Genomic DNA, 17,976 nt, shown 5'->3' with positions numbered 1-17,976 from the left:
CAATCCAAGGGTGACTGCTTTCGTTTTTAAGGAGCCTCTTCTTATCTCCTTATCTCCTACACTTCCTACACTTCTTATCTCCACATGTCACAACTAAATTAAATAATCAGCCTACAAAATTATGATACTTCTGCATGCAGCCCTTTATGATGTTTACGATGAACATTTCTTGTCACTCATTACACCTTATGCCTCACAGCAGGAGTTATTTATTGTTTTTCCTGCAAGACATCAGCTTTATATTAGAGAAACCAAGAAGAGAGTGGTTGATCATTTTGCTGAACACCTTCCAACCATCATAATTATTTCTCTTTTCCGGTGGCAAGACACTTCAAGAGTACTGGATGTCACATAAATGATCTCTGTTTGCAGTGCTAGATGTAAGTTTCAGCAAAATATAGTGCACCTTTAAACTCATTTGAGGGACATAACTGGACTGTAATGACCATAGCACATCATGCTGTATTTTAGGCAGTGGCTAGTTGCACATTTGGGTGAAAATGTAAACGTATATTATTTTCACCCAATTTCATTGCCAGTTCCCACTTGCTATGTAGGCCTCCTTCCATCACACGCTTAACTAATGGTTTTAATTACATAGTGTAAGGACTAGCCTTATGTTACCTAGCTTGCTAACATTGAAATATTTTTCATGTATATTTTAATATCATTTAATATAGCTTGTATCCTAAACTAGCCAATCTTTCTGTTTTATTTGGATCTGCTACCTTAGAGTTGGTTCTCCTGCTATAAGTCACTGCTAATGCATTTTCAATTTTTTTTTAAAGAGCTTTTTAGTGTTACTACCCCTGGTTCAATGAACAAGTGCAAGCAGAGAGCAACTAAGCCCCTTGCCCAATATTTTAGATTTCCATTGTTACTTTATTGCCCACTGAAAATATCATTCAAAACACGGAGCATACATTGTGAAGCGCACTGCAATAATGTGAAAATGTTCATTTAAAACAAATGATACATCTAGCCTTTACACAAAACTCTACCAAAGCTACCTTTAGATCAAAATAATCCAATAATCCAATATTGCTCTAGTCCAAATAACAAAGTTTACCAGTAAAAAAACATTTAGCGTTTTTAGTAATGAAAGCTGTAAAGGGTACACAAGGGCCAGGGTTAAGAAACACTGGGCTATAAAAAGTTCTACTTCTTCTAAAGAATGTACAGAATTGTGCAACATGAACAAACTTCACTACAACATCCGCCACTGGAAATAAATAGCAGAAAGGAAGAAGTAAATATTTGAAATTTGTGAAATTAGGTGCACTATGGACATCAGAACACTAGTATGGCACGAAGAACAATATTTAACATGATATTTAACAATCAGTGCTGATTTGTTTCAAGTGTCTCTTAGTTTATTAATGAAAAGCAACAACCAAAGGATAGTCCTGTTGTACGTGTTGCGATCAGTGCTGCGTCTGTGGTAACAGACGTGGGGTTTTTTTTGGCACCCCTGGTGAAGAGTTCATGAGAATTTCTAAGAATGGCAACAATTGCTGCACACATGGTTTGTTAAAATTAGATATTTTGATATGGGGTTTTTATTATCTAATGGTTAGATTTCTCTCCTGTTTTCGATGTGAACTTAAGCTAATTAAACTCAAATATATTTTTTAATAATCTTTTTTTAAAATGTATTTCTAAAAGGGTGCCAAGAATTCCGTTCCATTCCTGTTTATAAACCTGTATAAACTTGGTTTTGTTTGCTGGAGGACCAGGCACCATGTGTCTCCCTGCCTGCTTGGCTCTGCTGCTCTTTAGTAAAAGACCATACTGTATATAACCTGGGTAATACGCTTTAACCTGGGTAATACGCTTTAACTTTATATGTATATTAAACAATATTTTCATATGTTGTACTTAAACCTGATTGCCATGAATATTGATCCTAATTATATTCCCCATATTCACTTCCTAATACAAACAAATTAAGCTGTGCTAAAAAACTATTCGCTTTTAATTAAGTTGTTGTATATATGTATTTTATTATTGGTGGACTTATTTCTTTTCTGAACTACCTACTTGAATTACCCACTTGGGGGCAGTCTCCTTCTTAAAACATAGAAAATATTCATATTCAAGATTCTAGATTTCTTCACTGTAAAAAATTGTCGTAAATTTTACAGTAATTTACTGGAAACCTGGGTGCAGGATACAACTGAGTTGAAGGTTTACGGTCTTGCTCAAGGACCCAACCATGTTTTGTTGATGCTGGGCTTTGAACACAAGACCTTTTAACCTGCAACTCAAAACCTAAACCACTGAGGCACCACAGCACACCCCCGTTGATTCGGGCACATCTACCACTCACTAAACTCCACTAAAATACTGCATTGAATCAGTGAGAGCTAGTTAAGCTAGTTTTTAAGATTGCACCTTGAGCAAGACCCTTAACCTTCACTGACTGTGAGATTTTACACAAACTTGTCGAGTACACGCTGTCGGTAAAACAAAGGAGGACATACCCAATGCTAAGAAATTCTGAAATTCATGTAAATATTTAATAAAAAGCTTTTACTTTACACTTAGGTTATCGCTGATAATATAATTTGCAGTTAAATTAGAAAAGAATGCAAAACGTGACAGCTTGCCAAGTAAGAATGGAATAAATGCCTGTTTATAGCTGCTGTAACATAAGTGATAACAGGTATAAATGTCTCTTGTGGACGTTCACAACATTAAATGTAACTATAATAAACAAAAAGTACAGTGTTGTTCTTTAATAAATTAAAATTTGTAACTGTTGTTAATCTGCTGTGGTATAAGAGGAATTGAACACTTCAGGATGAGCTGTTATAGGAAACTAATCAGTGTTGGGATGGTGGCAGTAACTCTGCTTCAAATCAAGGCCACACCACAACACCCTATCATGGACTAGTTTCCTGTAACAGCATATACTCAAGTGTTTTATTGCACTATATATCTCTGACTGTAGTGTCACTACAGTATTATTTGCACTATTATCTATGCTGCCTTTATATCTACCTGAAAATCTTTGCATATTTATTTTGCAAAGACCATTACATATTGCTCACTCTTCCTATTTCCATGACAAACATTCTCTACTCATGTAATAACAGATGTCTGAAAAGTCAGGATGTCTGAAAAGTCAGGAAGCAATGGAAGTTAAAACTACATACACAGGATTTTGTATTTATTATTTATTTACTTATTTATTTATAATTAAATAAATATTTATACACTTTTTTTTCTTACAGGTGAAAATTGGCATTAACATTGGTATTCTTGGTACCTTCATTGGTTCCTGTCTTTTCAGACACCCTATATTCTATTCTATTCTATTCTATTCTATTCTGTACATAGGTACTTACATATACATGAGTGTGAAAGCACTTCAAATGTCAAAATTGTAATTTTGGAAACCTATTAAAGTTTTTTTTTTCAAGATGAAATGAAGAGTACTATATTAGTTTTGAACAATTTGTTTAAATGGATTTCGTAATCAATAGTGTACAACTGTCATGTATGGTGAGTGGAGATGCAAGCGCAGTTAAAGCGTTTATTAAAGAGGGGCAGGCAGACAAATCCAAAACGTCAATCAAACTCATGAACGGGAAACAGGCAGGGGTCAGGGGATGCACAAAGAACAATATCAGGGTAACCCAAAAACATAAACCAGGAGACAGAACGAGATCAAGAATCAAGGCCGGGAGCACGGAAACAAAAGGTTTGGTAAAGACAGGCGGCAAAACGCTGAACAATACTTTGCGACAAACAAGGAAACACAAGGGCAAATACACAGCCTAAAGAAGGGCAAACTGAACACAGGAGTGAGCGGTAGGGACACATGAGGGATACAACCAATGACAATACAAGGGAGGACAATTAGGGGTCAATTAGGTGGCACATTTAGATTTACCTCTGGTCCCAGCTCCACCATCTTGGGTACTACTAATGTTGCCAGAGCCACAGGAACACAGGATCACCTCTCTGCGTGGGTTCAGAAGATTGAGTAGGTATATTTGAAATGCATCTCCTCTATCTGCTCAACTGAGCTCATAGTTGATTTCTCCTACTCACCACAGTTTGAGGATTTTTCAGCTTCCTGCTCCTCAGCCAGCATTCACTGCTGACAGGAGTCTTTGAGCTGCTGTGCGAAGATGAACAGGCGACCAACCTCCTTGAGTTTCAGGACCCAGAAGTGTCGTCGATGTTCCTCTGGGGATCGGCCGAACCATTGCAGCACCACTTTCCTCATGGTCTGCTAATCCAGCTGAGCATGTGGTGGCACCTGCTGGGCAGCGAGCTGGGCTTTCTCTGACACCAAGGGGAGGAGCCGTAGGACCCACTCTTCCTCAGGCCGTCCCCATGTATCTGCCGTGTACTCAAACGGCTCCACTAAGGCCTCCGGCTCGTACATGGAGGACATCTTTGTGAGTGTCACAGCTGCACATGGAGGTGCTGCAGCTGGAGGCATTGGTTCTCAGCCTGCTCCTGAGTGATCGCTTTGAACTGCTGCTCCTGTTCATGGCGCAGGTTGAGGAGAGCCTGGTGATGTGTCTGGCGGAGGCTGGTGAGGGACTTAGTGACCTCACGAAGTGGAGAAAGTTCCATGATGTTCCATCCAATTCCTCCTCCCGGGTTTCGGCACTACTGTAGAACCCTGGTGTGTGTGGGTGGGAAGGAGGGCTCGGGAGACAGGTGACTTTTTTATAAAGCTTTATTCTTCTTTTATTTTTACTTTTCAGTGTTTTATCACTCAGAGACACACGCATGCACAAATAGAAACACATGGAGTCCAGCTCAGCTGTCTCTCTGGTTCATGGTAATTCTGAAAAGACAAACAAGCCTGCTTAACTGTTACACATTTTAACATTTAATTGTTAAGCATTTTAACGTTTTAAAATCAATGGCAAATAAATATCAGTGCCAAATGTTATATCATTTAACTCTTTTAGCATGTTTGGCAGGCTTTCAAGACAACATCAAAGTTCATCCATGAATCTTCAATATTATTATTATTATTATTATTATTATTATTATTATTACCACTAACATTATAACTACCACTATCATTATGTCAGGTGACAGAGAAGAGGCAGTCATAGTTGTGGTGAATGCTTTTATTAAAAATAAAGACTGGCAAACACAAAGAAATCCAAATCACAAAATCCAAGTCAGAATCCATAAATAGGCAAAGGATCAGGCAGTGTACAAACAGGCATTGAAAGGCAAAATGATGATAAAATGATCAATAAACAAGAAGACAACCGTGGATCGAAACCAGAATGAGCAAATATGAATCAAAGGCTTGGTAACACAGATGTGCAATCAGTAATCGGGTGAACTTAAGTGTGTGAACTGGGAATTGGAGTCCATGGCGGCCATGTTTGTAGGCAGAGGTGCTTTCTGGAAAGTGGAGTCTGACGCTGAATTCAGCATTGACATGACACATTAATGTCAGTTATTGTAGTAGTCTTTGTATTAATGACCAAACTTACTTAATTACATAATGTGTTCATTATTGTTATTATTACTACTACTACTTGATGACTATAAATGACTTTTAATGTTTTAATCATTTACTTTCTTTAATGTATTACACAAGACATTCTAAATGATGTGATAGGCAAAAAATATCACAATAGATGTGCATTCAGTCTCTTGCTTTATGGTCACCTGGCATGGAACACACTGTGCCGCCTTATTTATAAAATTACAAAAATTACAAAATTAAATGGACTTTCTTGACTTTAACAACGAGGCTATGAACAAAAGCTATAAAGTCTCTTTAAAGCAAAGCCTTAGAAAAACTTTGTTTCCTAAACAACTTGTTGTGGTGAAAACTTCAATTTCTTCAGTTACACTTTACAGTGTAAAGCACCATTCCAATGTTCTTAAGGAATTTAAGAATGGCTCTTCTATGGCACAGCTCTAAGACCATTATTCTGGCCCCTTTTTATGTGGTAAGAGTATGTAGTCTTAGTATAGAGTAATAACATGTTATAAAAATAAGCAGATGTATAATCACCCATGTGTCTATGTCAGAAGACATGCCAGGCCAGTAAAATTTTCTGGATATGGCATCTCTGGTTTTCTTTTGTCTTCAATGTGCCCCAATATTGCTTGAGTGGAATGCCACAAAAATGGAATTAGCATTCTCTGCACCACAGATCACCTTAGTGTTTAATGCATTTGAAAGGCCTTTTTGTCCTATATAATACAATTCTCCATCTGTAAAACAATATTGTGACAAAGTGGATACAAGTATGTGTGGTCAAATGTAATCACTTATACTTTGTCCACATTTTAATTAACTTACTGCTACTGCTATTGTATTTCCCAGACAAATTTGAACCAACATCTATGTAGTAATGCCAGTAACACTGTTTGAGTTGGCAAATAAATCTGCATCAAACATCATGTTAACGTCATGTAAAGATATTTAAGAGGAACTCGAACCAGATCATCTCTGTTAAAAACATGCATGTCTTTTGCCTTCATGCACCAGCAACTTCCATCCATCCATCCATTTCCATACCGCACAGGGTCGCGGGGGGACAGGGTGCCAATCTGTCGCAGGGCACGATCACACACACACACACACACACACACCCACTCTGGACGATCTGGGCATTCCAGTCAGTCTACAACACATATCTTTGGACTGGAGGAGAAAACTCCCGAAATATGGGGAGAACATGCAAACACAGGGCACACAGAGCAGAGGCAGGATTTGAACCCCCAACCCTGGAGGTGCCACGCGGACTCTAAACATGGCCGCCTCGGACTCCATTTCCCACAACACACACACACACAAACATACACATGAACCCTTTAAAAGAGACTCTCATTCACAAGAACATTGTGAAGTATATGCTCAATTCCTTTGTCTTTGACATTATCAAGCCTGTTTATTCTCTGCCTGATCTTTACCGATTTTGACCTTGACTTTGTTCTTTGTTTTGTGCATTTTGCCAAACTCTCTGTTTGTTGATCGCCTGATCTCTGCCTGTTCCTGTTTTTTATTATCCTTGCTCTACGTTTTTGGATTGTTTGCACAAACTTTATTAAACTCTGTCTTACCTGTATTTGCATCTCAGCATTCATTACATGATGCCATTATTGTAGGCCTAACCTCCTTACTGTATCACAAATTAATCAACGCTGAATTCTAGAAAATGTCTATAGTCAAAATACATATTTTTTACTATATAAATTGTAGTTACACACACTCTGATTGGGGGGGCACTATATGGCATCTGCGTAAAGGTGAAGAATCTGAAAGCATTGACAGAGGTAAGAGAGCAGCAGGGGCAAAGATTGCTAAAGGATCAAAGCACAGCAGGTTTTCAGTGGAGGATGATGTATAAGCTACCAATCCCATATAGGACTGAGGACTTACCATGCTGCATAATACACGGCGCACTTTGTACAGGGAGTGGGTGTGGACTGTCCCTTCAGTCGTAAACCTGAAACTGTGCAGCATGTATTTGCAGAGTGCCTTCATCTGAACACCCTGTTTGGACTCTTGAACAGACTTTCTGTTAAACTTGGTGTAAATTTCAATTTATATATTTGTACATTATAAAATATACCAAAATAAAATCTACCATTGTAAATTTTTAAATACGGTATTTATAAAAGATGGTGCATTAAAGGCACTGTAAAAGTCAAAGTCTCTCTCTCTCTCTCTCTCTCTCACACACACACACACACACACACACACACACACTTTTCTCTCGATCTCTCTCTTTTCTTGGGCACGTTATAGTAATGATTGAAAGCACTTGCTTCTCTCAAGAAGCAAAAGTGTTGTCGTAGCAGTCAAGAGAGATAAATGTGAGATAAATTTCCCATATTAAAGTTACTTTAGGTAGGTGCTATTAGATACTAAATTCTATACCTTTTATGCTTGGATCTTATGTCTAAATTCTATATCTTTTATGCTTGGATCTTATGTTATGTACATTATATGGCCAAAGGTTTGTGGATACTTGACCATCTCATTCCAGAGTTAGTCTCCTTTTGCTGTTTTAATAACCTCTTCTGGGAAGGCTTTCCACTTTTGGAACATGGCTGTGAGGATTTGAATTTGCTAATTCAGCCACAAGAGCATTAATGAAGTCAGGCACTGACACTGGGCGAGAAGGCCTGGGGCCAGCACTATCATGCTGGAACATGTTTAGGCCTCTTCATTCCAGTAAAGACAAACTGTAATGCTATCAGGTGTCCACACACACACACACACACACATATATATATACACATGTATATATATATATATATATACATACATAAGCACTTGGGGAAATGCTGTTATTGGAAAATAATCCACAATGGGTGGTGTGTAGTATAGTTAGCGAAAACATTTAATGCTGTGGAACATACTTGAAGCAAGATAATTCCTATTGTCACTTGCGTTATAGCAGCTATAAACAGTCATTCCCTCACCAGCCACAATTCTTCTATCTCTCAAAAAAGTGCTAAGTCTCATTTGTCCAAATTTCTAATGCAAATGAGGAAATGCCTTACGTTTATAATCTATACAAAATGAAACCTAATATAATGGTAACACTGCTAAAAATGTGTGGCTAGTTGACGGGCCGTGGCCACTACCAAAAATTAAAGCTGAATTCTGGACTGCTTCAAATCACAAGTTTATGGCACCATAGTATAATGGCGCCATGTTGTATACTCATATATATAGTCAAACATTGACTGTAGCCCATCAACAGAAAGATCCAGAACTACCGCTGAGCAGTGAAATTACAACTGCAGCGAGTACCCAGTATTACATGCTTTATTTTTCAGTGGTTTTAGTACATCATCAGAGTATTTATAGTACACAGCATTTTAACTAATTATTCTTTTAGTGATTCAAGTCATTTAGTTAGGTCTCTGCTTTAATACACTAAACGATTAGAATCTTTTTCTCATCATTGGGTTTGGTTGCAAGTAGCCGTACTTTGTGCATCCAGGTGTGAATAGATAATACAGACAGCAGTTTTAAAAAGACCATCCAGTTGTTTTTAAGTAACATGCTTTTAAAGGTTTTCAGTCAAGATATACTAGAGAAAGTTGTCATCAGCCATGTGGAAAAAGAGTATATAAGAAGACCAGCTTATGTTTTCTAAATGTTTAAGGATGCCTATAATTAAAATATTTTATATCGCAATGCTGATTGCTCAGAAAAGTGTTGATTAAGTTTCTATAACAGCAGCTCTGACAGTAGTGCAGCTGCAAATCACAGGTTTATATTACTGAGCTTGTTCTAATAAATAATCATTTATATTGTAACAACTTACACAGAGAATCGTATGGTGGATGATCCACATAAACATATTTTAATAACGTGTGTAATTGTTGATATACAGTTTACCTTTTAAAGGTAAACAATTATGGAAGGAGACTCCTGTGTCAGCGCTTTGTAACAGTCGGAGGTAAATCTGTAACTTGAAGCCTTCCATCATGGGAAAGTGTTCAGGACAGAGGTGTTTACAGTTTGCGGTTTCTCTGATGACAAGCTGTGTTTTTGTCTTATTATGTTAAAGAGGAAAAAGAGAATAATAAAGACAACAAAGAGATAAAAGAGTAGCTGGTGAGGGAACGAGGAACAGGAACTAATTCGTTTCACGTTCCACATGTCACAAGGTTGGTAGCATTGGCAAATTGTTGTGATATTAAAGCATTAAAACTCTTCTGGATGTGCTGTTATAAGAAAATAAGCAATTTTGAGGTGATAACAGTAGCTCTGCTTCATCATACCAGCCACCTAATTGATTATTTTTCTATAACAGCACATCCCTGAATGTTTAACTCCTTACTTAAGACTTTGTGCTATTAAACATTTGCCACCAAAGCACCAAATGAGAAATCACCAAATGAGAAATGTGATATAAATGTACCATCTAAGTGGATGTTATAATTGGTTTTCTGAGATGAGACCAAATACAAATTTCCAACACAGTAGTTGGTTGGTACACATACAGTATATTTGGTAATAGCAGCATATAAGAGTTCTTCTCGAACACGAGAACGGTTTTAGAGATAATTCAGCCTATAATAAGTTGGAAACAAGCAATAACTTTCAATGTTGCGATGGATATTTACTGTATATACAAAAAAAACAAATGGACTTTCCCAGTATTACACTTGCTACCTAGCATTTCCTCATGACGTTAGCGAATGTCTCTGATTCGCATGTTCTTGAATGTGCTTGTACCGTCAGTCCTCTGATTGATGGTACAGATAGCTGTCCTCGGTCTCTCTTGTATATCCATGGTAAGTACCACCCCCGGCGCCACCGCTGTCTTCAGGGCAGTGAATACCGATGGTCTGCTGAAGCTTCTGCTCCTGCTGACGTAACTCCATGGAGTCCACCAAGTCATAGATATTAGACAAAGACCACATTGCCGTTGTAAACCAGGCTTTGACGTCTCCGTCCTTCCCCACCACCAGCATGCTGAAGTAGTCCGTGGTGATCTTCAGCTGGTCTCTCAGATTCCTCACCACTTCCTGAGACAACAGCTCCTTTTCAGTCTGACTTTTGCCTGCAGGATGGGAGACAGGCTGGTGATTATTTTTGCCCAATCATTCAATCATGTTTGGTTATAGCAGTGGTAAATCTATTAAATGTACATATTTAAATGAAGCATACCATTCAGTGGAAATAGCTCAACAGTTCCTGAAGCCTCTTGACCTTTTCCTACAAGTTTCAGCAAAGCAAAGTGACGGATACCTGCACAGTAAGGATACAGAAGGGTTTAGTTCCTTTTCCATAGTTTACACATTGATAAGCATGCTCAAGGCCTTGTGTAGAGATCTGTTAAAAGTGGACCCCAGTAGGTGTCCCCCTTACCAATGTATCATTCTTAAATGAGAGTTTAACTGAGCTTTTAATCATTTGTCTTTAGATTCCTAATTATTGCTACACTGACTAGCCTTATTCATATTTATTTACTCATTCATTTTCAGTAAGCACTTTTCAAGGTCATGGTGGATCCAGAGCCTATTCTGGGAACACTGAGCGTAAAGCAGGAATACACACTGGATGGGACGCCATTGCAGTGGCACATACACACATTCACACCTAGAGATATTTTAAGGTTAACCAATTGACCTACCAGCACGTTTTTGAGAAATTGGAATAAATTGGAGAACCCAGGTGAAACTCACATGTACCCATTCTGTTTTCCCAAATTCTCAATCTGTTTACACTGTACAAAGTGCTGTAAATTTACGATATTTTACACTTTGTACACATATGTTAAGTGATTTGGAAGTTGGAGCAGTTCATTGGTTTATAGTAAAATACCAGAAAATGCAAGGCATAGTCCAGTTTTTTTCCCTGTAGTTTTTAAGTGCTCTAAAATGATTTAAAGGCTTAGTAGTTTTTAAAGAAAAAAATATTGGATGGGTTTTGATATCAGCTGATATCTCTTTGAATGAAGCCTTGTATTTAGCTTGATTAAATGATGATTTAGTCCAATGATATGTCCTAGAGTTACTATACAGATTCTGAAAAACTGATTAAAATAAGAGACCCCCTGTAATTCTAACACTGATTCCTACCCATGTGACACTCCTGTCCATTAAGAGCTTGAATCTGCTGATGAAAGGAATAGTCATCCTCAGTGGGAGTGGAGATGATCAAAAGTCTTCTTTTGGACATAAACCTAAAATGTATATGAGATACAAAAACACATAAAGATGTGAACCATGTCAGATCTGAAGACTACTCCTGACATATGCTAATCATATTAAACCATCAGTTCCTGTTTGTCTACCTGAGCAGGGAGTTCTCTGCCTGATTATTAGCCTCAGATGGCGAACAGGGTGAGGGACTGTCCTCCTCCTCTGCTTTCTCCAACCACCGAGACTGGAAGGTGTCAATGTAATTTATAATAGCTGACGGGGCTGTTGGCGAATTGAACACCTTCCCAAGCTGAAATCACAAGAGCACGTCTCATAACTCTGGAAACAATAGTCCTGATAAAGATAAATAATAGAAATTCCCCTTACCTTAGGTCTCAGGTCATAGTCTGTCACTGCCATGGAGAATTCCTTAGATACAAGCCCGTATTCTTTGCGGATTTGACTGATCAGGTCAGGATTTTTGATGTTGTCTGGCAGCGAGACGAGTCGAGGATCTCCATCTGTTTAAAAGTTACACACTGGTGTTCTGTTTTTCAGTGACAAGGATGTACATTTTCCCTGCCTCACACAAGTCTGTCTCCTTTCTCAACGGAAATATTTTGCTTAGTGGCCTAAGTAATAATTGTTAATATGTTATTAATAACATTAGGCTAGTCTGCATAGGCTTGCTTAATTAAAAAAAAATTCTCAAAAATGTTCAAAAATGGATTAAAATCAGATTTAATTCAATCGTGAAATGTTGAAATTTTTATTGATCAGCGGGCCTGCTTTTAAAAAAAGGGCCTATCCTTTCCAATAACTCTGGGCCTGAGTAGAAAATCAGCCAAAAGGAAAAATGTGAAAACCAATACAACAAGATTTTGTGCTGTCCAAACTACATGCAGCTACAGACATCCTAATTATGCCATGGAACAGGTATCTCTGTGTCAACAAGGGTGAAACACTGAGTCTATTGTCTATCAGTCTATTGTAAACTCGATAACTTCATATTACATTGCCACTAACCTTTTTATTCACTTCTGGCTTGATGTACTGCTTAGCAAATAATAACAAGATTAAATCACACAATAAAATAGTTAGCCTAAAGTTTATCTACTGCTAAGGTAACGTTTAAGTTCAGTTAGCTCAGCTAATTTGGTCAGTGTTAAATTAATGTTAAAGCATTACCAAGTTTAGGTACTTCACTATTATAATAAGTAAGGAATAAAACACTCTGTGTTGTGCTATTACAGGAAAATAATCAACGACAGGGTGATGTTATGAAGTGGAGTTTCTGTTTCCACCTGAACTTAATTAATCAACTGTAACATCACTTCCTGAGTGTTTACTTCCTCTTATACCACTGCAATTTCTCAATCATTACAATGTATAATTTATTAAATATTGACAAGTCATAGTTTATAGTTTACGATTATGTTTATCATTTCCATTATAGCAGCTATAAACAGTTCTTACCATTCACTTCTCTTGAAGTAGATAAGACCAAAAAAATTATTACTGAGAAACTGGAAGGTGGTTTTTCCTCTGTCCTGAAGACTTTCCCTTTTCGGAAAACCAAAATTTACAGCTTTACCTCTGACTGTTACAAAGCACTGACACTGGAGACTCCTTCCATGGACGTTACATAAACGTCTCCTTACAGAAAACGTCACCATATCAACAATTACACAATTTGTTCTTTGTAAAATAATATCACATTTGTTTAAATCCATGTATTATTATTAAACTTAGATTACTATAGAAACGATAGCGTATTAGACAAGTGCATTAATATAAACCTATGATTTGCAGCTGCACTTCAGTCAGAGCTGCTGATGATCATAATCCAGTATTCAACAGCACTGTAGTATAAATGCAATATAATATTTTAGAAACATTAGCTAAGCTAGTGAACTACCTAAACACAGCAATGTGCTAATATTTGCCCCTTGAAGAAGTAAAAAAAGGCTAGTGCTGATGCCACATTATTTAGCTTGTGACTTGGATGATCAGTGCATGCAGATACAAAGAATAGGAATGAATTAGATTTCTCTTACCTTGTTGATAGTGTTGCAGTCGCAGTGTGGGGCTTTGCTCTGAGCCCAGGATGGACAGCACTGTAATTTTCCGTAAAGCCAAGTCACAGCTGTGTAGCTCATTATTATCTCTCTGTTGGATATACTGACTCGAGACCTCACTGGGGGAAGAAATTACCTGGAGCATAAACAGTGTGGAAGTTATAGATAATAAGAATATTAGTGTATGGCTATGTTCATACCTGGAGTTTGAACATAGCCATACAAGAGTGATAAGAGTAAGAGTGGTCCAAATCTGACTGACATGTTAACATAAAAATAACTAAATAACTAAATAAATAAATAAATTGTACATTTCCTTTTTTGGCTACTCTGATGTTGTTCACACAGCACAGCAAATCTGATTTATTTGATTTATTATGGTGTTCCAGACTATAGCCACATTTTAATGTGCATACATGTGGAAACTCAGTAGAGGCAATGAAATATTACCTAATTAGCTAACTACCAGCATGAAGATTTTGTTGTGGATCAAATGTGAAAAAGAATTACTCATGTGAGAATATCACACCTGAAAAATGAAACCACATGAAAAATTAATATAGGAAAGTAAATCACATCTGAAAATAAAAACACATGCACCACATGAGAAAGATTAACATGTGAAACTAAATTATTCATGTGAAAAAAATGCATGAGAAAATAATAATAATAGTAAAAAAAGTGCCCTACATGTGGAAGTAAATTAATAAGGTGAAAATATCAAGGTGAAAAAAATAAAAGCACATGCACTACATGTGAACAAATCAACATGAATCATATGAAACTCGTGAAAAAAATCACATCTGAACCTACTAAAGTATGTGAAGAACAACATGTAAAGTGTGTAAAAACTGAGGTGTAAATTTCATGTTTGATTAATGTGTTTATTCGTGTGTAAAAAGGTTTGTGTGACTTTTCTGTAAGGGTTGTTTCATTCATGGTTGTACAAGCACTCTTCAATCCAAATCTTTATCAACATTTTGCACCAATTCATTTTGTAGAAAGATGAATGACAGCACTGATGGATATTTTTAGGTTACCAAATGTTACTATTGCATTTGTTTATTTCTGGATGGCTGAAGCTGTTTTCTTGTTTTTTTGTTTTTCATATTTTGCACATGTCGGTTAGTTCAGAAGAGTGACTTGTTCAGACAAGTTGTTAAAAACATAACATGAAAACTATTTGAGCAGGAAATCAGAAACAGATTTGCAGTGTGAACAAAGCCTATGAACGAATGAAACAATTTTGCTTTTAAGCAAGCGCACACAACTATTAACTTACAAGAAGTCTTCTTTGGCCCTTGAGCTTCTCCATAAACTCTTTGAGAGCTGTTTTTTCTTTACTGTCGGCCTCTCGTTCAGACTTCTTCCCTCCTCTTTTTCCCTTTTTCTTTTTCTTCTCCTTATCCTTCTTTCCTTTGCCTTTCTGTTTGGACAGGTCACCTGTTTGCTCACCTTTAATCTCTGTGATTGAACTCGTTCTGCCATTCCCTTTATCATCGTATTTATTCTCCACTTTCAGTGCTGTCTTTTCTCCTGCATCTTCAGTGCTTTCTGTTCGAGTGTCAAGCTTGAGCTTCACCTCTTCATTCACCCCAGTTTTGGGAGTCGAGATCACCTTGCCACCGCCAGGACTCACCGGGGTTTTACGGATGACAAATCTGGAGCGTCCGCTGAGAATATCTTGAACCTTGCTTCTGATGGCTGCCTTTTTGTCCAGAGTTTGTTTTTGTGAAGGAAAGATGGACGTAACGTTTCCCTGTGTCTGAGGGCTGAAGATCCTTCTCTTGTTACCACCATTCTGCTTCACGACTAATCTCTTCTTAGTGATCTTGCATCTCTGAAGTGACCCTTTCCTTGCAACTCTCTCCAGCTTGCGCGCAGGGAGGTTATCGATAACCTCCAAAACAGCCTCCACACGCACTGGGTAAGGAAATCTCTCACCAACCTTCAGGTTCTTCTTCAGGATCAACATGGAGAAGGTCTGGTGTTCCAGCTCCAGGTAATGAAGCAGTTTTGTCACCATGTCTGAATCCAGTGCTTGCTCGGTGGCCTGTCCCTCCATGGTTGTGCGTTGGATTTTGCCCTCCATCATTGCATTCTGAATAATGGTCACAATGAGGGTGTCTCTCTCTGCTAATCGACAGTTCAGCCCTTCAGACTCCTGGATCTGTTTCTCCATCATGCGTAAGTAGTTATCGCTGTATGATGGGGCGGTGATCACCCATAAGCGCTTCTTCCCTGCAAAATCAGCCAAGAAGTTGGCCTCTGAAGCTCCTCCAGGTTCTCGTACTCCAGCTTCCTCAGCTCCAGCATGCTCCCTGGGGCCCACAAGTTCATCCCTCGTCTTTGACCGTTGTCTGTTCTTACCTGTTCGCGCTGACAGCACCGTGCTGCAACTCGACAAGACAAGTCCAACCAGCACTATCCACATACGATGCATTCCTCAGAGGTGCAATCACACTGTCACTCAAAACATGGCTTCGTCCTGCAGCTGGAGCCGAGGAGGCAGGGCGAGAAACGCCGCCTCTGCTTCACATTAAGATTCTCTTGGAATTTCAAAGCAGTGTAGCATGTGCAGAAAATCCTCTCTGCTCAGTGTGTGTGTGGGGTAATGAAATCTGACGCTCATGCCTTTCTACCCAGAAGAAATGAAATCTGTACAATGCTTTACAGCCATATCAGCCACAAGGTGATTTGGGATATGGTATACTGTAGTATATATGGTATAGTGCACACATTGAAACTTATATTCATAAAACCATGACAATAAACTTAAACACAAACTGGTAGGAACCGTTATGGAAGTGTATTATGGTTTAAGTACGCTAAGGTATTTTATGGTAATTATGATAACATATTGTTAATATTATGCATTATAATAAGTAAGTATTTTAGCACAGTGCTGTTGAATTTTCAAATCCGAAAGGCACTGATTAATTTTCTATAACAGCATGGCTCTCAAAATAGTTCTGGCTGTAATTAAAATCACGGGTTTATATTAATGTGTTTGTATGCGCCACAAAATCACAAAATTAAAATGAATAATAATACACTGATTAAACGTAACTATAAACAGTGCAAAAGCACAATGTATTGTTCATTAATTAATTAAATATGTCAAAATTATGCCAGCTTTACTACTGTATCTTATGGACAATATTAACAACTATCAACCTAATTTAAACAAATGTGATTTTAAAAAAGAGTAAATTAAAACAATAAATGAACAAGGCCACAACACAGTTGGAGACATTTTTTTTAATTGAGAAAGCATTAAGTAGAACATTTAGAAAGGATTTAGCATTTAGAACCAATGATTATAATAGTATATGTGTGGCATATGCAATTTGTAATACAATACAAGTCACATAGCCATGATACATCATACCATTTATACATAATTAATAGTTAATTATTACATAATAAATACTGCTCTTATCAAGCATTTCATGTTTTCAGTCATTGTTAATGGAGAGATGGGAGAGTGACCACAGTAATAATAACTCTAGGGCAGACATTGCTATAATAGGAACCATGGGAGAGTATGTTGTGATTTTTTTTTTTGTTTTTCTTATCAGGGTTCTTAACCTAGAGGTTTTGTGCGTGGAGTAATGGATGTCTTTCCCCCCTCATCTCTGTTACCTTAAATAAAGCCATCTCTCAGGGGAAAAAACTACTTCAGCATTTTCACATCCTATCTTTTCTGTTGCATAGATGAAACTGAGGTTATGGCCACTGAGAAATTTTAGACTTGCACAATTTAGGATCACTTTCACTTTAGACTGGAGCATCATCTTAAGCAAAGGACTTCTCAATGTTTTTTTTTTTTGTAGCCAGGTAAAAGAAAGAACTGGTGTAAAACAAACCAAAAAAAAAACTGGTGTAAAACAAAGAATTTCCACCCTTTTATGATTCCATTCATTCATGTTCAGTAAATGCTTTATTTGGGGTTATGTTTAGGTCAGGGTTATGCTGGAGCTGGACCCTATCCCAGGGACAGTGGCTTAGGAGGAAGGAATGGCATTTGGCAGAATGCATGCTGGCTGGAACACACCATTCACACACTCATTCACACACTCATTCACACACTCATTTACACCTACTGGCATGTTTTTGTAAGTTGGTAGGAAACCAGAGAACCCAGAGTAAACCCACATAGACAGTAACCCAAGCTCAAGATCAAACCAGGGACCCTGGAGTGGTGTGGCAACACTACCCACTGTACCATTGTGCCATTCTCATGTTAACAGTGAGCTTAAAATTAAGAAATGACTAGTTA

At 37.7% G+C, this 17,976-nt stretch overlaps 1 protein-coding gene across 1 annotated transcript; it reads right to left on the bottom strand.

Moving 5' to 3' along the window:
• Positions 1-8,268: 8,268 nt before the first annotated feature.
• ccdc80l2 (coiled-coil domain containing 80 like 2) lies at positions 8,269-16,266 on the bottom strand. The gene is made up of 7 exons (XM_026941343.3): positions 14,977-16,266; positions 13,674-13,830; positions 12,004-12,137; positions 11,769-11,926; positions 11,554-11,657; positions 10,640-10,720; positions 8,269-10,532 (listed from the first exon to the last, which is right to left on the bottom strand). Exons 1-7 carry the CDS (start codon positions 16,135-16,137, stop codon positions 10,207-10,209), a joined length of 2,121 nt encoding a protein of 706 aa, XP_026797144.3. The 5' UTR covers positions 16,138-16,266; the 3' UTR covers positions 8,269-10,206.
• Positions 16,267-17,976: the final 1,710 nt, after the last annotated feature.

This window comes from Pangasianodon hypophthalmus, chromosome 15, assembly GCF_027358585.1.
Source record: "Pangasianodon hypophthalmus isolate fPanHyp1 chromosome 15, fPanHyp1.pri, whole genome shotgun sequence".
Taxonomy (NCBI): Eukaryota; Metazoa; Chordata; class Actinopteri; order Siluriformes; family Pangasiidae; genus Pangasianodon; species Pangasianodon hypophthalmus.
Note: the sequence above shows the minus strand (reverse complement) of the source record. Positions and strands in the feature narration are given on the sequence as shown.